Genomic DNA, 25,303 nt, shown 5'->3' on the forward strand with positions numbered 1-25,303 from the left:
GCCCTGTTCCAGATAAGACTTTTATTGTGTGAGCTCTACTATATCCAGGAAAACCTAAGGAAAATAGCCAGATCATGGTAGTATCTAGTTTTCATGGATCATCTTCAAGCAGGAATGCAAATTCTCCTATTTTGGTGGTCCACTCTTGGTTTATGTAAGTCAAGCCTTGGAACTCTTTCAGGGTCCCAAGAACGCATCTCCCTTTATGAGCCAACATAAGATCAGCTGGGGAGGCCCTGCTCTCGGTCCCAGTCTCTTTGCAAGTGCGACTAGTGGAATGAGAGACAGGGCCTTCTCAGTGGTGGCCCCTTGGCTGTGGAACTCCCTCCCTAGTGACATCAGGCAGGCCTCATCCCTCCTAATCTTTAGAAAAAAGCTTAAGACCTGGCTTTGCATCCAGGCATTTGGTGAATGAGATATTGCGGAATTAGACTTCAACAGCCTGAATTTGGATTTTGGAAAATGACTATGGATAAGTAGCTAAAATGGACCAGGGGCAGATTCCTTAAAGTATGAGATCAAGACTTGACACTTTATATGGGTTATATGGTTTTAATCTGTTTTATTGTTATGTCTATGTGGCGCTGAATTTTGCCAGAGTTTGTAAGCTGCCTTGAGTTCCCTGCGGGGTGAGAAAGGCAGGGTAAAAATGAAGTAAATAAATAAAATGTGGGTTACATCTTTACTGAAAAAGCAATGCAGTTTGACACCATTTCAACTGCCTTGGCTAACAGTTATGAAATTATGGGAGGCAGTTTTGTGAAGCACCCACCAGAGAGGTCTTAAAACCATGGAAAACTTCAATTCCCATTAGTGGCAGACTGGGTCTAAAAATATTGGTTGCAAGAAGACAAGAGGGACACCTAACAACTGTAATAATTGTATTTTGTTTTACATTTAGATAGTAAAACAATATAAATTTTAGTTTCATGCATATTATATTTTCAAACTACTAAAAAGTCATTAAAATTTTAAACATTGTTTCATTTTTAAGGGGCCCACATGCCACTGGGCAAGCTAACACCCTGAACAGTCTGCCACTGATTCCCATAATTCTATAGCACTGAGTCAGGGAAGTTATTTATTTTTTGTGTCAAAAGCATTGCATAACAAATACATTTTAAAAATGATGAAAAAAATAGAGGAAATCACAAAACAACTAAATAGTTTTATACCAAAAGCGGGCAACAGCAACTGCATTGTCCGTAGCTTTAAGTAACTCCTCCTCTGTACATGAGGTAGGACATTGTGGGCAAGCATACATATGCGGAGTTGTTTGTTCTGCTCCACAGTCACACAAGGTGGTGGATTCCTCCAGGTAATGCCACCTTGCCAAGTTGTCTTTAGATCTGCCCACTCCGCTTCTGAGTCTGTTCAGGGACTTCCAAGTTGCCCATTCTTGGTTTGCCCCTGGAGGAAGACCCTCGTGGGGGGCCATCCAGTTGGAATTGCCAGGTTTAGCTGCCCAGAGGAACACCCTTGCTGCTGCTGGAGGAACATCAAGAGGAGTGGTGGTTCTCATGAAGCCCTTCCTTGATTTGAGTCTGGTGGGAGGAGGCTGATAGTCATGCAGTGGATGGCTTTCACAATGTTAGACCTTATTTCTCTCTCAGTTAGCAGCAACTTCCCGTCGCACGTCAGGAGGGGCAATGCCAGCTAACTTGTAGAGTTTATCAACAGGTGTAGGTTTAAAGCATCCTGTGATTATTTTGCATGTTTCATTTAGTGCTATGTCCACTTGCTTCGCATGGGCAGACTTTTGCCAGACAGGACAGGCGTACTCTGCAGTTGAGAAAGACAAGGCCAGGGCTTTTTTTTTATTTTGCGTCAAAAGCATTGCCTAACAGATACATTTGAAAATGATGGGAAAAAAATAGAGGAAATCACAAACAACTAAATAGTTTTAGACCAGAAACGGGCAACAGCAACCGCATTGTCTGTAGCTTTAAACAACTCCTCTTCCGTGCATGAGGCAGGACATTGTGGGCAAGCATACATATGCGGAGTTGTTTGTTCTGCTCCACAGTCACACAAGGTGGAGGATTCCTCCAGGTAGTGCCACCTTGCCAGGTTGTCTTTTGATCTGTCCACTCCACTTCTGAGTCTGTTCAGGGACTTCCAAGTTGCCCATTCTTGGTTTGCCCCTGGAGGAAGACCCTCATGGGGGGGGGGGGACACGGAAAGAGCCTCCTCGAAGATTGAGTAAATTCAGTCGGGCGTCCCCTGGGCAACGTTTCTCGTAAGCGGCCAATCTTTCCACCCCAAAAGCAAAGTCAGGGAAGTTAAAAGTGTGTGAAACTCCATTAAATTCACATTGTAGATACATCCATGCTCATGGCATCGGTCATCACAAAACCTGCATTTCAGAATTTTGCGTCTCATTACTCTTTGTGCTTTGTCTTACCATTTTGCTTCCCACTTGAATATACACAATACTTTAAAAGTCAAACAGAATTTAATTAATACAGATATTAACACAAAAATAAGCCAGTTACATAACAATACCTTGCTTTCATTCAGCCCTGGTAGGGCTAGGGAGAAGGGAATAGAATAGAGTTAAACATATTTGGATAATTTCACCACGCAACATGCAAGAGGGACAAATTAAATGAACTGATTAATTTGAACATTGAAAAGATTATGAACATTAGAGAACATGTACGGATTGCTAAATGGACATACCATGCTATATAAAATGCCCTTTTCAAGTCATAGATAAAATCACAAAATTATTGCTTCCTCATAGTCTTCTGCCTGAAAGTTTTCCAAAACATACTGAATTCAGACTAAGTTGTTTAAAATTCATCACCGTTGAAATCAGTGGGACCCAACTATGACAACTTTGCTTGAATTCAACCAAAGCTAAAACAAAGTTACTTCTTTGGACCAAAATGCCAAGAATTCCTTTGCCACCATGGCCACAACACCTGTGAGATTCTGTGAGTAGTGGGTTGATGTACATTTTCCAGGTTGTATGGCCATATTGTGGATGCCTGCCATAGATTTGGGTGAAATATCAGGAGAGAAGGCTTCTGGAACATGGCCATACAACCCAGAAAATGCACAACAACCCAGTGATTCCGGCCATGAAAGCCTTCAACAACCCTCTGAGTAGTACTCTTTAAAAAAAAAAGTTAAGGTGTCAACTCATCCCATAGCTTCTCAGGTAATAAGAAACTCTTGGAAAGTATTTTTACTGAACTTCATCTCCCTGCATACATAGTGTTTAAAAAAATCAAAGGAATACATATACACACACAACCCCACAACAAAATCATTACAGTTAAGTTTCTCATAGATATTTATAACATCACCCATCCATATCTAGATCCAAAACGTTTTAGACAATTCATAGTTTTCTTTTTTAAAAAAGAACACAATAGCATTCCCCTCTTTGTATCTGGGATGGTATTTGCTTCCATGTGCTCAAAATATTTGAAGGTAGGACAAGAACAGAATAGTGAAAAGTAAGTTTGAAAGGCATCTTAAGAAGAATTGTGTATTTTTCAAGCAGTCATTCTAAAATTGAAGTTGCCTGGTGCTAGTATCCGTCATTAAACTGAATGTTGAATATGTATTTCCCACAAAATTATTTTTGTTTAATCCAACAGGGAAATCTGAATTTACAATACAAAGAAATTTTATTTTCTAACTGGAAGTGAGCATCAGTTTGAGAATAAATATGTGAAATAAAATAAAGGGTTTTTTAAAATAAACAAATCAACTTATTTATGCTTCTAAAATTCAATTACTGTACATATAAAATTCAGTTTCTTTTTAATGTTTGTATGTGTGTATTTGTGTGTGATCAGAAGCACTATAGAGTTAAGAAATTCCACCTTGTTCCCAATGTAGTTTAAGATGAAATCTTATAAAAATACAATTCAGAGATATAAACTTTCAGTAGGGGTTATTTAGAAACATGTATTTGCAGTGGTTGTTACATTTATAGAATTCAACATTTGCCATTTGAATCACAGTGACAGAATGCTATACACATTCTAAAAGCAAATGTTTGTTCAAGTTATTATTCATTATATTACAGAAAGAAGGACTTTATATCCAATGTATGGAGCCTTTCTATTTTCAATAATTTGAATATATATAAAGGTGCTATAAATTTTGCATATAATACCGCAGGCTCTCAAGAGATCTGCTACATTAAAACGATCCTCTGTCTTTAGGAAAAAATATGCAATAAACATATTTCTAATAAGGCAGAGCCATGGTGGATGTTTAAATATCACTAATTTAGAAACAGGCTATGATATATTCTCAATTCTTTGGGACAATCAGTTTATTTTTAACATATCTTTGTTGTGTGGGATTGAACTGCTATGAAAAATGGATTAAAGAATGCCAAAAGTAGAAAGCCTAAGAAACTCTAAAGAATACCACTTGTTCTTCTATGCCCAACTGTCCATCTCATTTGCCAATTCATAAGCAAAAGAGTAGTAGAAGGAATAATATCACTATTTTATTAGTAAGCCACTTTGGGAGAAGAAGGTATGGGTTAGGTCCTAATATTGTAATTCAGATTAAGTCTCAATTCCAGAAAGTAAGTTTGTCTGCAATAAAGGTGCTAAATAAAGTATATTAAACATTTGAAAGAGGCATTAGTGGCTAGTCAGCATATATATATATATATATATGTGTGTGTGTGTGTGTGTGTGTGTGTGTGTGTGTATGTATGAAAAAATTGCATTAATCTAGTGCAAGAAAAGTTACATCCATCTTTATAAAGAGAATTCATCTCTTGAAATATAAATGTTAATTGTGAGTACAAACTAAAGCAGACCCATGGAACCAATGAACTTCATGTAATGGGTCTACTATATCTAGATTTAGGCTTTTTTTAAAAATTAGGGATCTAGGGGAATTTGTATTTTAATATAATTTTTATAGTCAAATCCATTTAGACATGTATTTTTATCTTTCTCATTAACAGTCATTGTAAGTTACACATGTTTGGAAAGATACAAATACAAACCAAGTTATAAATACTGTGAAACAGGAAGGAACAAAATAGATCCAAAATATTTCATTTAGTTGAAGGTGCAAGTTCTGTTTTGTTGACTTCATCATTGCCAAAAAGCAGTTTTCGAAGAATATTTGCATAGAATGGTCCATACACCTGTTTATTCAGGTTAACAATGTTGGCATATTGTGTACCAATGGTCTCCATTTCAGCCTGAACCACCACAAGGCCTCCTGGAATTGCAGGCATAGACTTTTGGAGGCATGGAGATGCAAGGAGGCTCCTCATATATAAATGAATTCGTTTCTCTGCAGACAGATATGCGAGAAGAAACACAAAATCATACATTTGGACTGTCATCTGTCATAATTCAGAAAAAAACCCAGCATAATAAGAGTCTAGAAAGGATCTTTATCACATGATACTGTCCAAAATTCACTAGTAATTTTTTGAACTCTTCCTGAAGTTCTAAAGATCTTTTTCTAGTCTTCATGGAAATCTACATAGAGTCCATGCTATTCATATGGAGGAGATCCATAATAAAGATGGCAAAAGGGCTACACCACCAGCACACTTCCAAAGTCTTCATCAGACATGTACAAGATGTTGGACTAGCACTCCTAGCATGCTCTAGTTATCTATATATAACAGATAACAGATTGGTTACGCTTCTGAAGACTCCTGAGACTTGCAGACAAACAACCTCAAGCTTAGTAAACTGAGTGACATCAACTAGTTGGTTAAACATATCCTTGGAGCATATACAAAGTCATGAAAAGTATTTAACATAACTCACGCTATTGGTTAATGAACCCCAGAGGTAATCGTATTTCTCCATATTTTATCAGATTACTGCTAGCATTTCCAGTGATGGGAAATATTGAGAGCTTCAATACAATATCTGGAGAGCTACAATTGCCCATCACTGATCTATGGATGTCTGAGCATGGGACACTTGGTGTAATAGACCAAGAAACCTCCATAATAATAATTATAGTTTCTAGGAAATGCTTAGGTACTGGCCTACACAGGTAAGCCTTCATCACCAGTTGATTGTATCTTGCATCTGGATACAAGACTAGGATCCACTTTTACACATGGACCTCCTTCACATGCCTCACACAGGAAGTGGGGAGGCTACAGTTGCCACATGATTATTTTTTCTGTGAGGATAGACAGTCTCATTTTCTGTTTTCTCTAAACACTTTTTAAGCTCAGCTCTTAAAAGATGCAGTTTTGCAGCTCTGACCTTTGGGAGGTTTTTGCTTTTCCTGTTAAGCTAAAGATACAGATTGAGCTGTACTGAGATAGGGAGACTGCTTGACCTCTGATAACCAGAGGAATGCCAGAAATTCTAGCCCAAAGTCATGTCCATATCTATCCCCCATCACAGGTGTTACTCCTTTTTGCCCCACCAATACTTCCAAGAATATGATTCAGTTCAAAATAAATAACATAGTCACCATGCAGCATATTTTAAACATATTTATGATGTATCACATGGTATTCACACTCATGCAGAGTTTGTGCTACGTAGTTTAAAAAGTTTGATACCTCTGCCACACTCCATCTTATTGTATTGTAAGATTGGTGGTTTGTTTGATAATATAGAATTCTCTATCAAAAAGTACTAATGATAGAATTCTCTGATATTTCTAACAATATAGTTCAGCTGAGTACATTACAAACTTCTAAGTACAATGTATGTGTGAGCATATACCTTCAAGTCACCGGTTGACATATGGCGGCCTCATAAATTCATAGGCTTTACTTAAGAAATATATACTCAGATGTGGTTTTGCCATTTCCTTCCTATAAAATGCCATCTAGGAGCCCCTGGTGGCACAGTGGGTTAAACCACTGAGCTGTTGAACTTGCTGACCAAAAGGTCGGCGATTCAAATTCTGGAAGCGGGTGAGCTCCCGCTGTTAGCCCCAGCTTCTGCCAATCTAACAATTTGAAAATATGCAAATGTGAGTAGATCAATAGGTATCGCTCCGGCAGGAAGATAATGGCGTTCCATGCAGTCATGCCAGCCACATTACCTTGGAGGTGTCTACGGACAATGCTGGCTTTTCGGCTTAGAAATGGAAATGAGCACCAAACCCCAGAGTCGGACTTGACTATACTTAATGTCAGGGGAAAACCTTTACCTTTACCTTAAAATGCCGTCTACAGCAGCTGGTATTCCTTGGCAGCCTCCCGTTCAAGTACCCCACAAAAGTACAAATCCACAGCTTCCATGGAGGGGGACATAGCAACAAAAGTAGTATCAAGACTACTATAATTATGTAGTGTGTTATTCCAACTTGCGCTGCAGCAAACCGCTGCTTGTACTAGTAGTAGCAAGCCGGTGCACCAAGTGCCTCAAAGAGAAGCAGGGGCATTCCATGGTGCAACATAATGGCTTAAAGGCAGATGGTGTTTTGTTTGAAATCAGTTAGCATCAAGATCAGGCATGGGTAAACTTTGGCTCTCCAGGTGTTTGGGTGTCATTTTTCACAATTCCTAACAGCTGGCTATGCCCATGCCTGATCCAGACCTTTTAGAAGCAAGTTACACTGCTCACCAATTAAGGAGCTGATAGAATTGTCCTCATCAACAATGCCGCAGAGCTGACCCACTAAATTTGCTTGGACTTCCTTATCCAGTGGTGGAAAACTTCGTTCAGTCAGGGACTTGTTTATTTCACTACATGTCTGGATACCTATTGCATTAAGAGCTTCTTTTAAATTGAAATTCCTGCCAAAAAAAGGAGAAAAGGAAATGGGAGTAAGGAGGAGAGAAATGAGTTAGCTCTATCAGAATAAATCCTTTTCCCTTCACACACAATTTATGTAATTTCGGTAGTTCTCAAGGCTCAAGACTGTATATTAGTTTCCTTTTGTTTTTCCAAACTTACTTCTTATTCAAACCATCAAGCAAGACAAACGCAATATTCTTTTGTTTCTCAACAAATGTAGGAATGCCTTCAATAACTGAAGCCAACATGTTGCTTGTTATGAGAGAGACGCATGCTATAATCTTCAGCTGATACAACTTCTCTGATAGCTCCTGAAGGCGGCCTTCATCCGTCATGAGTGTCTGAAACAGATGTTTAGAAACATGTTTACAAGTTTTATTTCTTGCCAAAATTGTTCATTGAGTCTGTGTGAAAAAAGCCCCTGAAGACTATTGCTGTCAGGAATAGCAAAAGGTTTGTGCTATGAATTTCCATGTACACCTTTCTCCCTGAATATTCAAAATTATTCAGTCGGAAGTTCGTCCACCTCGACTTACTTAATAAGTCAGCAGCTTCAATGGAATAATATGAAGGTCATATCAAAATCCATGGTTTTGGTCCTCAAACCTGCCCGACTAATACCTGAGGTTGGCTTATACATAAATATATATGGAGATTCAGCCTTTCTCCCTTGCATTTATAATCCCATTATGCCTCCCAGTAGGTTTCCATGGCTGAACTGGGATTTGAATCTTAGTTTCCTGGAATCCTAGGCCAAACCACAACACTATGCTCACTTTTAAATAGAAAGCAAGATCTTCGTTTTTACCTCAGGAATTGCTTTTGTCTGGTAATCCCATTGTAGTAGTTTCAAGTAGCTGTTGGTTAGCACCGAAGTAGGGCTCAGATTTGGTTTAGAGGTCCCATTAGCACCAGGAGGGGAAGGGGTTTCACAGGAAACAGAAGATAATTCATCCTGAATAGATTCCCTTATCCATTCTGTGGTCAGATCCAGGGCACCTACAGTTCAAGACAAATGGAAACAGTAGTGTGCATTTCATCAGGGGGAAGGTAATGTCCAGATATTTTCACAGAATTGAACAAACAACTATCTAGCTTTTCCAACTTTTTCCTGCTGTTGCTAGGAAAATGAAAATACAAATCTTCCCAATCCTTTGACCTTTGTTTTAGCTACAGGGCATATCAGCTCTTTCTACCACCAAGCCACTGGCTACATCCTCTTATAAAAACAAAGCACATACTTGGTGTTTCTTCAAGTATCTCTTGGAACTTCGCTCTTTCGTAATCCACCAAGTTACGCTGAAGATGAGGTCTAAGACTCTGAATGGTGAAATTAACCATATCCATTGTCATGAGATCCAGAACATGGAATATTTGCCTGAAATAATGCAAGAATCGAGTTTTTATAGGTCATCAAGCATAATGGTAAATTTGCTTACACACTGAGAGCAGGGTTTTTTTTCATGCAGAGTGCAGATACACATACTTATCTGCATGTCCCAGCAGTAGTTTCTTAGGGCAAGCACTCCACCCAGTGAAAAACCAAGAGATAAACTGGAACTATATTACTATACTACTAATATTGGGAAATAACACGAAGTGTGTGTACACTGGACAACGTCACTGTAGATGACCAATTCTCTCACACCAGAAGCGACTTGCAGTATGTTCTCAAGTCACTTCTGATATGATCAAAAAACTTCAAGAATTTACTTAATACTATTTTAAAGTTTTCTGAGCTGGCCCCTTATATCTTATGGTACCATGCTGAGTGAAAAATCATTTGAACACACAGGAGATGCTTTACCATGGTGCTGGGGGCTAGCTTTAAATTAGTATACATGTATTTATACTAAGATTTGCTTGATTTGTTGGAAGATTCTCTTGTGGAAAGCACTTTTAGGAGCAACTGTATGTGTGAAGAGGGAAAACTACAATCAGAATAACCAGCAAAAAAAGAAAGAATGCAACAACTTAGTGGTTTGGGTGCATCCTAAAAGCTAAAGTTTAATCTTTCCCCAGGTATTGAGTTTTTTAAAAAAACAAAAACATTTAAGCAATGTAATTTTTGGGGTGAGAAAAACAGTCTTTTAAAAAGCAAGCAGGCACCAACCTGAACAATGCTACAATATTCTCGGTGGCTTTTAACTGGTTCACATCATCATCTCTTACTGGGGCACACAGCTTCCCCATGGTGCTGATGATGTAGTTTGCAATGCCCTGGATGTCAACCGCATTGTGTTCAGCCTGCTGCCTTATGAGGTCCGCGTCCAGGACTTCACAGATCTGACTTCGCATCCTATTAGCCCCAGGATTCAGGAAAGAAAGAAGGATCTACAACATTAAAAAACACAAAGCAGCTCAGACTTACCAGATGTAGTTAATGGTCCACCAGTATATTGCAAGTCTTACACTACTAAGTGAAGAAAGGAGACACATAGAACTGCATGCTGGAAGGATATCCCCCAAACATTGTTTCATATCATTTCAGGATCCACTTCAGAATTTTCCTCATTTACATTGTCTCTCTACATTGGAACTCCATGTCAATAGTGTCAAAATAATGTTAAATTGTGTCAATGTAAAAAAAAAACCTACAACATGGTGCTTTACAGAAAGCCAACGCAAATAATTTTGAGGTGGTGTGTTCTTAGTAAACTGGTGAATCTCAGCCCTGTTTTTATTCTTGCCATCAGTCAGCTGTGGCTCTGCATGTGCTGGACAGCTGCCAGATGCTATAATGCACTGGATGAAGGCCAATAATCTGAAGCTCAATCCCAGTAAGACAGAGGGTCTATGGATTGGTAGTTATCAGATTGATTAATTGTATAAATGACCTAGCCTGCACTTTCCCTGAGAGAGCAAGCATGCAGCTTGGAAGTGTTCCTGGATCTATTTTTGTCACTGAATCCCACTAGAATCCATGGCTCAGAGCGCTTGGGGCAGCATTGACAACTCCATTAGCTATGACCTTTTCTGGAGAGGGATAATTTAGCCACAGTTGTTCATGCCTCTGGTTCTTGGTGGTTTATCCAGAACATGGCAAAAACAACAAGAAGAAAAACTCTACAACTTTTGCATAGTCAGCAGCTGAATTTTAGGAGCTATCATCCAAAAGGGTAATCTTTCCAAACTTGGAGCTAAGTTAACTAAACAAAATATTTATAATAACAACTTAGAATGAAGTAATTTTGAGTGTTAAAGCGTACCTCTTTAATTTCTTCAAACAGTTTAATGGCATGTTCATATTCAGGTGGATCTTCATTCAAGTCTTCCTCCAGGCGATCCCAGAATGCTTGGTGTACAATATGTTTTACTCTTCCAAGCAAGCTGAAGGTCGGGAGATGAGAAAATACATTTAAGAGAAGCACAAAATGTTCACTTTACACAAATGTGATTACTTTCCTGATTGTAGGGAAGAATCTGCATTTTTACTAACTGCAAACTCTATTGAATTCTTATTGATGCAAACGATTCTCACCATGATAGTATCTAAGGTAATATAAGCTATTTCTGATTGCTTCTGATAAAACAGAAATGGGTAAAACATTGCTCTCTATGTTTGTTGGACTGTAAGTCCCATCATCTTTATCCAACATTATCAATGAGATACTAGGAGCTGCAGTCTGACAATATGTGGACTATACAGGGTGTTTGAAAAAGAACTCGCTAGTTTTAAGTATAAATACATTAAAACTAGGGAGTTCTTTTTCAAACACCCTTTACTTGTGAGCAATAACTGTGTGTGTAGTTCCAAGTTAAGACGATCACTTGCCTAGCTGTGGCAGATTATTTGGAAGCTTATTTGTTGCTTTAGTTGTTGATGGAACTACAAATCTCATGGAGACCTTTTAGAATGGATGGTAATGGGAATGTTACAGCATGATTGATGGCAAGGGGCTGGGTATTATGGCCCAAAACGTAAGTTGAAAAGTTCCCCAGCTCTTTTATGTATTTGGATACATTTATGCAATGTATCCAAATGAAAGTTCTAATTCTCAAGTCTTCCTTTTTAGTTAAATTGATAATTCTATTTTGAATTCAGACTGTAGATGCGAATCTCATGGTAAAACGGGTGCATGAAACCATATTTAAGCAACTGAAGGATTAAAGGGTGGGTTAATTTAGCTGCCGGCCAGGTTGAATCTATTTTAATTAGGGGGTTTGTGTTTGCTTTAAAGTCCAGTTATTTATGTATCATTTATACTACAACCTACTACTTGGCAATGCAAGACAGAAACACACTACATACACACCTTTGCAAAATCTCCAAAATGCAGACAATCCATCAGACTCGTCAAGATTTGAGCTTTTTTTAAAAAATGTTCCTTTATCATTGGTTCGAAAACCCTGTAGGTTACCTGTTCTGAGGAAGTTCTATACGTTCCATGTGGAAGTTCTCATTAACAGCAATTTCATGAGTCAGGGTCAAATTTGACATGTTTCTGGCTGCTGCCATCATCTCGTCAAATGTAACCACTTTAGGAGGGCTTGTTGCTAGAATAAAGGAAAGAAATCCATGTGAACATGTCCCGGGAGGGATGGGCAGAAGAAAAGCTATACTTCCCACTCAATATGGTGGATTTCAAACATTTTGTTTTAGGAAATTTATTTTGTGCACATCCAGTTCCTGTAGAACACTGACCAGACCTATTTGATCTCTTCATTTCCCTGTAAGAACACAAAGTATATCTAAAGAACCCTCCTCTCCTACAGGTAGATCACTAGATATTGTAGTCTGAAGAAGTAACGTTCCCAAATTCTTCTCTTATCAACCTGATTTGTACCTCTTGTTGCTGCCCACCAACACTGGGAATAAGCAACCGTTTTGCCCAAGGATCCCTCAAACTGAAGCCATCCTTATTCTTATTGACAAACCATTAGCCTGTGTCCCGAAAGACTATGTGAAAACCTGCAGTACTCAGTGATACAAATCACATTCATGTCATAAGATTGCTTACATGCTGGGGAGCCTGGCTTGCTTGAAGAATCACTGGTGAAACTCTGTCTGGAGTACTCGGAGTCACTAGATGAAGATGCTGCACTTTCAGAGAATCTTGAAGAATCACATTCACTATTCTGCTCATTGTTGAGAGGCATTTTGACACAGCACACAAATCTGTACAACGAAAAGAGAAGAAAATCCAGTTGAAATACTTCAGTCTGCTTGAGAATATAGGACATCTTCATCAAAAGGGCAGAACTTACTAAAAGATTAAGTCAATTGCACTGCAAAATATGACTACTTCTCTGTCTCAATACAATAATTGAGCAGAGGGGGATGGGACAGATAGATACTAGTAGACAATTATGGTAATGGAAAGGCTAGGAATACAGGTCATACCAGAATGATATGAGTAAATGTGTGAAAAAAATTCTTTGTCTTTTTCCCGTTTCTCTGTAATATGAATGTGTAATGCGATACTCATATACAGTAGAGTCTCACTTATCCAAGCTAAACAGGCCAGCAGAAGCTTGGATAAGCAAATATCTTGGATAATAAGGAGGGATTAAGGAAAAGTCTATTAAACATCAAATTAGGTTATGATTTTGCAAATTAAGCACCAAAACATGTTATACAACAAATTTGACAGAAAAAGTAGTTTAATACGCAGTAATGTTATGTTGTAATTACTGTATTTACAAATTTAGCACCAAAATATCATGATATATTGAAAACATTGACTACAAAAATGGCTTGGATAATCCAGAAGTTTGGATAAGCGAGGCTTGGATAAGTGAGACTCTACTGTAATCTTTTTAAAAATTATTTTCTGTTTGAGCGAGAACCTGGTAATAAAATAGAACAGAACAACTTTTTTGTCATTGCACATAGTACAACAAAATTAAACACCACCCTCAATCACATGTACAAATTTCAAAACAAAACACAAATCCTTCCACATTCTAATCGCCATTGCACAACCCCTAATGCCACATCAGTGTGAAACCACAGAGTTCAATATGGTCACAACTTTAAGATAAAAGCTATATCTCAGCCTATTTATCCTTGTTTTTATCATCCTATACCATCTGCCAAATGGTAACAATTCAAAAAAATAATATCCATGGATTCTTAAGAATATTTTGAGCTTTCTTAAGGCAGTGAGAATTATACAGTTCTTCCAGAGAGGGCAACCAATAATTACCTGGGCAGTAGTGGTAACCCTCTGGAATACCTTCACTAAGCATATTTGGTGTTTGGTTTTACAGAAGCCTTTTCATGGTTCTATTATGTTGGAAAGCATGTCATGAATGGAGTAAAGGAAATTCTCTGTAATTTCTTAATAGCCCCACCGTTTGGTTCTGATGCTCGCTGATGTTAGTTATTAATGTTATTGTTTTAATTTGTATGGTGTCGTCGTATTGTTTTATCTGTTGATTGAGCCTGGTCCCCATGTGAACTGCTTCGAGTACCCTCGGGGAGATGGAAGCGGGTTATAAATAAATTACTACTACTATTATTATTATTATTATTATTATTATTATTATTATTATTGACAGAAAATTCCCATATTAATATGATGAGTAGTATTAGGTAACTTTATATACTTACCATGTTTGATCTATGTGTCATTTAACAGTTCACAAGCTCAATTTAAAACCGAACAATGTAACTTTCTCAAGTTTTGGCATCAACACCATTGAGGGGGCAATATCTTCCATCACATCAGAGGGGAGAATATTAGCTACAGAGGCAAAGGGCACATACAATGGTGTCCTTCAATACTTTACTCTCTCACCTTCAACTTTCAGTTGCCCATGCTGGCTGCCTCCTTCTGTCTCATGAGTTAGATCTGCTCTAAAAACAGCAAATACTCTGTGCATCTGTTGTACCAATCCACAGTTACTGTGACAGAAGATCCACAAATATGGTAACACAACATATAAAATCCATACTGAAGAGTCCCCATCTTGAATCCTCCTTTATCTTTAGAGCTGGAGTGTGGTAACTTGAGACTCTGAAACAATTGCTTAAAGAGCCCCTGCCTCCATTTCAGCACAACCTTGGGCCCTTTCACACTTGACAGACATAGCACAATTATTCCACTTTAGCTGCCATGTCAACATCTATTGGAATCCTGTGATTTGTAGTTTAGAATGAATCAGCCAGAGAGCTCTAGTGTTTCACCAGACTACAAATCCATAGGATTTAGTTTTGATGTTTGAAATATAATCCTACTGTCATATTTGTACAATGCTAAAGAGTTCCTTTTTGGAGGGCCTGGTTTGGCCCAGCCCTCCAACTTATCTTCACTATGTCTGGGGATGGTCATGTGGTGAATTAGACTCCTAGGAGCCTGTCACAGAAACAAAGTCACCTCCTTTCTGATATCTGGGAATCTCCCATGTCTGGGGATGGTATGGCCAAGGGCTGACTCTCAAGGTACCACATGGCTCTTTGCTACTAGAAAATAGGTCCAGGGTGAAAATTAAGTGCTACTAAGCCTTGAGACAGTGCAGGCATTTCTCTCTAGACAGCAACACAGAGCTAAATGCTTGTGTGTTTGTGTGTGTGACTGTGTACAACTGAGAACATTATAGCATTTTCTTCATTGATAACCCAGCCCTGATCGTGCTTCAAATAAAGAGTCAGGCATGAAACACAACATCACCACCACTAATGATTAGTCAAAACCTTATACCTACCTAAGCAAGCAACCTGCAGGATGGAGCTATCACGAATATGCAGACACAGCAACAGTCCTCCTAAAAATCAAAGAAGGAGGAGGTAACACTCCACATTTATGTAATACCTTGGAGGATTCTGCAAACTACACATCGTGTTGAGACATTTATTAAGTCAACCAAATACAACAAAATATGTAACACCTGCTTTTCACTAGTTTCTTCATTTAGGCAAAGATGATAAAAATCATGCGGAAAGGGAGAAAATGAAAGTGAGCATCTCAAAACTGCATCTTACTTGAGATGTTTGCTAAGGTGTTGATACGTTATTGAGGAAGGATGGATGAAGGTAGAGGCCCACCTCCCCCATACTGCTGTCAAAGAGACTTAAAACAAAGGCAGTACAGTTTTAGCATTCCTTAACCAGAATTCCAAAATCTAAAATACTCCAAAATCCAAGATTATCCACATGGGTGGCTTAGATAGTGACACTATTGCTTTTTGATGGTTCAGTGGACACAAGATTTAAAATAGTGTATAAAATTATTTCCAGGCTATGTGTATATAAAGCATAATGAATTTCATGTCTAGACTTGGGTCCCATTGCCAAAATATCTCATAACATATACTTATTCTAAAAATATGAAATCCAAAACACTTCTGGTCTCAAGCATTTAAGATTAGAGATATCCAATCTGTATTGCATTTCTGTTTCTACTTTTGTTTCACATCCCCTTAAGGTCAATAAGAAGTTCAACCTTATTCTACACTCAGATCAGTTCTTTCACAGGAGTGCCATAAGCCAGAGAATTGGATCACATAAATGGCTACATCTTGGCTCCAAGCACAATCAAGATGGATAGTGTGTAAGTCTAAAAAGTGGTTCCCAACCTTTGAGCCTTCAGGTGTTTTGGACTTCAGTTCCCAGAATTCCTAACAGCTGGTAAACTGGCTGAGATTTCCGGGAGTTGAAGTCCAAAACAACTGGAGGCCCAAAGGTTGGGAACCTCTGGTCTAGAAAACAACCTTTCTCAGGTATGCCTGCTCATGTTCCTTCTCTTGTTTGGAGGTGATAATACTCCTAATAACTTCTTAGCATAAGTTTTGTTCGCAACTACTGCAGATTTTCAGCAACCCACCCACCTTCATATTTAGATCTTGGAAAAGCTGTAGAATCGCATGGTCAATTATGTTATCATAGCGTTGAAGTGCTCATCCTGATAACCTTCATATTATGTCTCTGTTAAAAAGGAGTCAAGGATATCTATATTGCAATCTATATTGATATCTATATATGATGTTATACACCATCTTATCTGTCATGATTCCTAGAAAATAAGTAATGGTACTTGTATTGTGATGAGGCACTGAGAATTAGCTGAAGTTCTAGTTTCCCCACCTGTTCCCTAGACCCTCATATCTACAGGTGATACATTCCTGGAATTACATTGGAAACAAGAAACCATGGATAATAAACCTTATTGAAAATACTGTAATGACTCTTTAGGAATTTGCTAGGGCCTCTCACAAGACTCTAAGCTAACTTCCAGCAGAAGAACACCAGAGATTCGCACTGGAGGACCTAGAAAACACCTAAAGAGGATGGGGGTGGGTGAAACTGCAGACACCAGTCCCACAGATATGGGGCTTTACTGTATTAAAGGCATTTGGAAGACAGATAGACAAATTGTATTTTGCCAGATCCCAGGATTACATATAATGGTGCCATCACAATGGGATCAGCTGCCAAGGTAGAATGTAGTTAGTTACAACTTACGGTAACCCTTGACCAAACCTATTATAAGGTATTATTGGCAAGACTTATTTAGAGTGGTTTGCCAATACGTTCCTCTGAAGACGGTTAACCACGACACCTTGCTCTTAGCAAGTTCAAAAATAAGGACTGATTTAAGTAATCTTCTATTCTTCAGCTATAAAGCTGAACCTCTGCAGAGCCAGTGATTTGAAATGCAAACCTTACACCAGTAATAGGGAACCTTTTATCCTGCACAGGACTCAGTGTGGCAAAATTACTTCCTGTATGATATGGATGAGCAAATATTTTCAGGGTGGGTCAGAAGACCAAAATAAATGTACTGTACTAACTATGCACTAGACACACGTGGAGAACAGGAAGCCAATACGTCATCATTCCCATTTAAAGCTACATGTGGAATTTAGGCAGTCACTGGGCAATTATTCAAACTATTTTCTGTCAGTGTGCCAACACTTGCAGGAAAATTAAGATATGCTGTATTTTGCATTTGCATGGCACAATTACAATATCTTGGCTTTACTAATTCTCAACTAGATGAGATCCTGAGATTAAATGGAAATTACGTTAAAGCTGACTTACTAAATTCCCATTAATTTAATGGCTCTACTTTGGTTAGATTAACAGTTAGATATAGGCTTTTATGTAGAAGCAGAATTTTTGCTTAGTGCCCCTTTGTTTTATCCCATATTTCTAAATAAAGATCTTACAGATTGCAACAGACTTATTTCAAAACTTTGTAATCTTTGCAACATTACCAAGACATAAACCACAACTCATGTGCCCTCTGTTTTGACAGACCTGCCCTAGATTGTATAAAACACTTTTTGTCTCAACAGATACAAATCCTTGTATGCAACACAATACTGTTTGCAACATTGCTGATTCAAACTAACATATCTATCACATTTTCATTGTTATGAAGACACAAAGCAACTAATTTTATCTTTGGGAAGTTAAAGCAACACAAATTCACCTGCCTGCAGAAGAAAAGCTGTTTTGATCAAGCAAAGCAATGTTGTCACAAAGGGCAAGCAAACTGAACGGAAATTGTAATTTACTGATGCAATTGCACTATTTAGAAGAGAAATCTAAAGATCCTGTAAAACTATAACTCCTATGATTCCATTGCATTGAACTATGGTAATAATATATTGTCAAACTGTATTAATTTTGCAGCTTAGATACACCCTTAGATACAAATACACTTTCTCTTCAACCAAAACTTACATACAGTGGCCACATAATTGGGACATTACCACTAACGTCAATGTTTTGTGTTTGGAATCCAGATTCATGATTTACACCAACAATGGATCGTCACTCTCCATATTATCAAATGGTAGCAACATAATGTAGATACATTGAAGTGTAAACATTCACAGCACCACCATTAAATAATATAGCCCATAATCGTCCATGCTTTTTCATATCTGCACAAGGTCCCAAAATGGAACCTCCAAGGGTACAGCAAGGATAACTGAGGCATGGTGTTGTCAACCATATGTTGACAAAGAAAAACAGGGAGTTGCTTCCAGCATTAAAATGTATGACATAAATATCTTCAGATCCCAATTGTTGTCATTTTACAGCAGATATTGTACATTCTCCTTTGAAGAGCTTTCAGAACTTTATCTGGACTTTGAATGTGAGAGATGTGGGTAATTTTATCTGCTGAATAGACCAATCCATTTGGGGAGAGGATTAAACTACCAAATCCATACTTAACAGGTGAGGACAGAATCACAACTTCCACTTAAGGCTGTGCATGTCTCCACATTTTGGCAATACAGTTCTCTGTTCAAATATGCAAGCGTGCAAACACAAATTAGTGGAAATTCATGTGTACACTAACTTACATACTAATTGGAATTGATTTACGATTGAGTAGAAGCTGATACAGATTGGAAATAGACAATTTAATCTATCCCTGATGCAAGTCCAGCACTGGGCAGAACTCAGCAGTAGACCAAGTTACAGTTTATACATATTTGTCACTGGGATATATTAAGCCACTATAAATAGGGTTGTTGTATGTTTTCCAGGCTGTATGGCCATGTTCCAGAAGTATTCTCTCCTGACGTTTCACCCACATCTATGGCAGGCATCCTCAGAGGTACCTCACAACCTCTGAGGATGGCTGCCATAGATGTGGGTGAAACGTCAGGAGAGAGTACTTCTGGAACATGGCCATACAGCCTGGAAAACATACAACAACCCTGTGATCCCGGCCATGAAAGCCTTCGACAACCCACTATAAATAAATACAGTGTGACACCAAAAATGTTAAGTTTGAAATAAACAACTTTCTATCAAGAAGAAATATATGCTTTATTTTTAGAACCCACATGGATATGTTTACAATATTTTTCTACGTGAGTTGAAATTTGAATTTCTAATTGCCATATTCACTGGGTAGTTTATCCATTTTTCTCAGTTCTTACCAGTTCAGACGTAGTTCTTCATACAGATTCTGGGGTAGTTCATTGAAGGCTATGCTTTCAATGCTTTGTGAACTTAGGATCATTAAGAAGGTAACTGTTAAATCTAGAGATTGAGAGGGGGAAAAAAGAGAAAACCTTCAATTCGTTTCTGTCTTCTCAATTTGCAATAGAAGTGAAGAGACAAGGATGAAATTTCTATAAAAGTTTAGGCTATAAAACTCTGCTGCTGTCACCTCTGTAAAAGGAGTTGTGGATACATCTACACACTATCCATTAGGACCCCTGAAGTAATATCTATTCCTGTAGCAGCCTATATCTTTGCCAGAAGTACTCTGGATGCTTAGGCTGGTGGGTTTATTTATATCATTTATTTCTCACACTTTCAAGTTGATTTTAAAAGTACCCCAAGGTTGACAGGTACAACATCTAAAACAGATTTACAGAAAGACTTGTAGACTCCATACAAACAAACAACTAGAGAGCCATACAATGCCGAAATGCCATGGGTATGCTCACTAAATCAACAGAAATAGGCAACAGAGGGAGACTGTGTTCTCTTCAACATTTCACAGATTTTTACAACCATGTCAGAAGCGACTTGAGAAACTGTAATTTGCTTCTGGTCTGAGAGAATTGGCCATCTGCAGGGACGTTACCCAGGGGATGCCATGGATGTTTTGCCATCCTATGGGAGGCTTCTCTCATGTCCCTGCATGAGAAGCTGGAGCTGACAGATGGGAGCTCACCCTGTCTTGCAGATTCGAACCCCCAATCTTCAGGTCAGCAGTTCAGCTGGCATAAGGGTTTAACCCCTTGTGCCACTATGGCTCCTATTTCACAGATGAAAACCAGTATGTTTTCAAGTGTGTGGTCAAGATGACACATGTGGAAAAACACACTGGCAAGAAGAGACGGTAGAAATTAGTTTTTGCTTGAGCCTATTGGAAAACACAAGCTCTTGTACCATTCTGTCTTCTTCCTCCACTGTTTGAGTTAATTAAATAAAAACCATTTTTGCATTTTCAATGAAGGGCAAACATGAGAGAAGCATTTTTTTGGCCCATGGTCCCATTCATTCCCCACTTTTTCTGGAAGCATTTTGACTATCTACACCTTCTCTTGTTATTTCCAATTATCTACAATACTTGTCATATTCCATGGCATACTTCATGACAAGTGCTCCCTTTGACTTTCCTTTTCTTTCTTGTACCTCAGTTTGTGCAAGTTGGTTATTGTAGCCCTACACTAACTTTAGGCTTGAATGAGACATCTGTCAGAGATGGCTTTCAAAATGAACCAAGGGCCACAGATTGCCAAAGGGCTGCATTAATCGATAATATGGACTTTATTTTATTATGTTAAAAGGTTTACACATGCTGCAAGGTCATTTTAACCTATTGACTTATTCTGTCAGGGCCAATTAGGTCCCTAAACTTGAGTTTTCCTGGTTGATGGGTGGGAATCATCCTCCCAGCTTCTGTTGATCTGCAAATACAGTACCAGCAGCTCCAGACAGCATTATCAATGATGAAAAATGCTGGGAGTTGTACTCCAGCATCATCTGGAGAGCTGTATGATTTCCATTCCTATCTTAGGTTTGTTTAGCCCTTCTTAGGCAATTATCTTCTATATCTAAATCACTCCCCCAAAGCTGTTATAGTTGGGGGAGGGAAAACTGCAATTGATTTAAATATAGGCCCTTATTAAGAACATAGACATAGACTGAGGGAGAAAAACTGCTAGAATGCAGGCATTTGGATATTGTTTTTTTTAGGGGGGAAAGTCTCTAATGTAATTCTTGGTTGAAGAGTTTCTGCTTGGAATGTTGCTTAAAAATGGCACAGAATTAAATCCTACTGGTTACAAAAAAAAACCTACTTCCAAGTAAGCATGCATCGGACTGTGTTCGCTGTAATCAATCCAAGGAAATAAATGGGACCTGCAATAAAATGTTTACTGTTTATGCTAATTGGGAGTGCTCCAGACCATCAATTATTCCTCCAAAGTGGGTCATTCCTCTCCTTCACTCCCTTCCCAATGTTCTACATGACATTCAGAATCCCATGGCTATTGAATGTACCCAATCCTCACTAAGAAGTTTCAGGAGAGCATTTTTTGTTCCCTTAGTGTTTAAGACTCTTTTGACCATCAGCAGACTTCCGGATCTCCCCCTTCTTGCTCAGTGCTTCAATTTTGGCTCCATTTCTCTTGGCACTTACCAACTAAATTCACTGTTAAAGCAAATGGAGCTCAGTGCTTTCCTCCTGCCTCTCCCAGTTCTCAAGGCTTCTCAATGTTATCTTTCAACCCTTTAACAGGGCTGTGTGTTGCCAGATTACCAGACCTGCCTCATTCCTTCTCTTCCATCTTTCAAAATAGCCCTGTGACCTAATGACTTATCATATTGGCTACTCAAGTTTAGATCACATGTTGTTCTCAATCTGTTTTTGTGGCCCAGGACTATTCCTCCATGATGTTCCATTCAAAATTCAATAAAGTTGTGATTTGTAAGCTGCTTGGTCTTTGTGGGGAGGTAGAGTATGGGTAACAATGTTTACAATAAAGCACTGGTAATTTCAGATGTATGGGGAAGACCAACTTGTGGTGTCAACTTCCTGAAGATGCATTTACTCCCCTCTTCAGGTCTCAACATTTTCAGGAATTCTGGGAGCTGAAGTCCCAAACATCTGGAAAACGAAATTTTAGGAATCATCACTTTTTAGTATTCATGGAAGGTGTGAGAGTAAATAAGAAAGTAAGTACTGGATATAGGAGTACAGAAGGGGCAAAGAGGGATTCAGCGACAAGGGGTATGGTATTGATATCATAGGTTAGAAAGAAGGCAAGGAGGGAAAGAAAAAGGGAGGGAAAAAGGAAACCAGGAAGGAAGAGAAGAAGGAAGAGGGGCTACTAGCCTTCCAAGGCGCCCCACTGCCCATGGGTCTTTGCTCCTCTTACTAATCCAGTGCCTACCTCTTCTGTGAGCCCAAGTCGTAGGCCCCTTCAACACTGCCATATAAAATCCAGATTATCTGATTTGAAATGGATTACATGGCAGTGTAGACTCACATAATCCAGACCAAATCAGATAATGTGCATTATCTGCTTTGATATTCTGGATTATATAGCAGTGTAAATCCAGCCTTACACTACTAATTGCTCCAAACTTTTACATGAATCCATGTTTACATAAGCCTGAAACAGGAAATGCTAAAAAACAAGGTTATGTTAGTTCAGCTCAGAGATGCTTGAATTATAAAAGGTGTTCTTAAACCTTTTCCATCCAAGAACCCTTTCCACCTGGGAAATGTTTACTTGATCTCGGTTCATAAAATAGGTATAAAAACCAGACATTTAATGGTAATTCGTTGTTGAAGGATTTCATAGCTAGAATCACTGGGTTGCTGTGAGTTTTCCAGGCTGTATGGCCATGTTCCAGAAGTATTCTCTCCTGATGTTTCTCCGACATCTATGGCAGGCATCCTCAGAGGTTGGAAATTAAGTAAGTGAGGTTTATATATCTGTGGAATGTCTAGGGTGGGAGAAAGAACTCTTGTCTGTTGGAGGCAAGTGTGAATGTTGTATTTTTTTTTCCGCGTCAGGAGCAACCAGAGTTGCTTTTGGAGTGAGAGAATTGGCCGTCTGCAAGGACGTTGCTCAGGGGACGCCCAGATGTTTTGAGGTTTTACCATCCTTGTGGGAGGCTTCTCTCATGTCCCCACATGGAGCTGGAGCTGATAGAGGGAGCTCATCCGCGCTCTCCCCGGGTGGGATTCGAACCTGGCAGCCTTCAGGTCAGCAACCCAACCTTCAAGTCACAAGGCTTTTATCCCCTAGGCCACCAGAGGCTCCTAATGTTGCAATTAATCACCTTGATTAGCACTGAAAAGCCTTGCAGCTTCAGAGCCCGGCTGCTTCCTGCTTGAGGGAATCCTTTGTTGTGAGGTTTTAGCTGGCCCTGACTGAATCATGTCTGGAATTCCTGTTTTCTGAGTGTTCTTTATTTATTGAAGCTGAAAGGCTATTCCATCCTAATCAAGGTGGCCAATTGCAATATTCACACCTGCCTCAAACAGACAAGACCCCACAGTTGAAGAAGCAGTGGCTTAAGGCCTTTTCCTCCCTGCGCCTCCAGTGTCCAGTGACTGGGACTCTTGTTAGAAAAAAAAGAAACCCGATTTCAAGCCCACACTCCCCTCCCCTTCTCAGGCAGAGATGGCTCCTCCTCTTCCTCCCTCCCCGAAGATGTATTTTTGGCAGCTACACCAAAACACAACCGCTCTGGCACTTGCGGATCAAAACAAAAGCCGCGTTTCCAAGGAAAGCGCTTTCCAAACACACAGAGAGCGTCTCCCCCGTTTCCTTCAACCGACATCTGTAAAACATTGCTTGCTCCACAGAAGACCCCTCCGTTTCTTTGTTTGCATTTTAGGAAGGGAAGAAAAGAACACCCCCTGCTACTTAACTAAGCACACACAAAATCGCTGGGTGGGGGGAATGGAGTCAAAGTTGCCCCAGATTTACAGTTCGGCTTGTAAACAAAGGCAAAAACAAACTACTTATTGGGTTTCCAGACGCGTTCTCTCCTGACATTTTAACCACATCTATGGCAGGCATCCTCAGAGGTTGTGAGGTCTGTTGGAAACTAGGCAAGTGGGGTCTATATATCTGTGGAATAATGTCCAGGGTGGGAGAAATAACTCTTTGTCTGCTTGAGGCAAGTGTGAATGGTGCAATTGGCCAACTTGATTAGCATTGAATAGCTTTTCAGCTTCAAGGCCTGGCTGCTTCCTGCCTGGGGGGAATTCTTTGTTGGGAGGTGTTAGCTGGCCCTGATTGTCTCATGTCTGGAATTCCCCCTTTCAGAAAGGAGGAAACCATGAAAATGAACAAAATCTGGCTATCAGTATTAAAAAAAAAAACCTCTAAAATCAGGACAGTAAATAAACAACATTCAGAAAACTGAGCAATTCCAGACATGGAACAATCAGGGCCAGCTAACACCTCCCAACAAAAAATTACCCCAGGCAGGAATCAGCCAGGATTTGAAGCTGCAAGGCTTTTCAATGCTAATCAAGGTAATTAATTGCAACATGCACACTTGCCTCAAACGGACAAGAGTTCTTTCTCCAACCCTGGACCTTCCAAAAATATATAAACCTCACTTGCTTAGCTTCCAACAGATCTCAAAACCTCTGAGGATGCCTGCCATAGATGTGGGCAAAAAGTCAGAAGAAAATGCTTCTGGAACATGGCCATACAGCCCAGAAAACTCAAAACAACTCAGTGATTCCGGCCTTTAAAGCCTTCGACAACAAAGTAGAGACGAAGTTGTCCCAAATGTACAAATTTTCGGCTTGTAAACAAAGGCAAAAACAATCTGGAACATGGCCATACAGCTCGGAAAATGCACAACAAACCCAAAACAATCTACTTATCCCACCTCCAGTTAACAATCAGAGGAAATGGGCTCGTTTGAAGTTGAAGGTTACAGTCGGGGGTACCATTGCTTCGGTGACCTCAATTTCTTTTGGAACAGAAAGTATTTTTTTCGACTCATAGAATCCAGAGCTCTTTCTTGCTAAAAAAAATAGTAATAAGGTTACCTCAGTGGGCTCCACAGAAAGTGGGCAAATCTCCTTTCCCCCGCTCCCCTGCTTTCCTTTCTCTGTTTCTGCGGCCGACAGTGAGCTGTCCTCGATGGGCTTTAAACTCCCAACTCCCCCCATTTATTT

General features: G+C 39.2%; 1 protein-coding gene across 1 annotated transcript; it reads right to left on the minus strand.

Moving 5' to 3' along the window:
• Nucleotides 1–1,788: 1,788 nt before the first annotated feature.
• tcp11l2 (t-complex 11 like 2) lies at nt 1,789–25,303 on the minus strand. The gene is made up of 12 exons (XM_062983039.1): nt 25,175–25,303; nt 19,569–19,671; nt 15,372–15,431; nt 12,683–12,840; nt 12,083–12,218; nt 10,931–11,051; nt 9,835–10,055; nt 8,963–9,099; nt 8,530–8,720; nt 7,881–8,062; nt 7,548–7,720; nt 1,789–5,286 (listed from the first exon to the last, which is right to left on the minus strand). Exons 4-12 carry the CDS (start codon nt 12,819–12,821, stop codon nt 5,042–5,044), a joined length of 1,545 nt encoding a protein of 514 aa, XP_062839109.1. The 5' UTR covers nt 12,822–12,840; nt 15,372–15,431; nt 19,569–19,671; nt 25,175–25,303; the 3' UTR covers nt 1,789–5,041.

Source organism: Anolis carolinensis, chromosome 5 (genome assembly GCF_035594765.1).
Source record: "Anolis carolinensis isolate JA03-04 chromosome 5, rAnoCar3.1.pri, whole genome shotgun sequence".
NCBI lineage: Eukaryota > Metazoa > Chordata > Lepidosauria > Squamata > Dactyloidae > Anolis > Anolis carolinensis.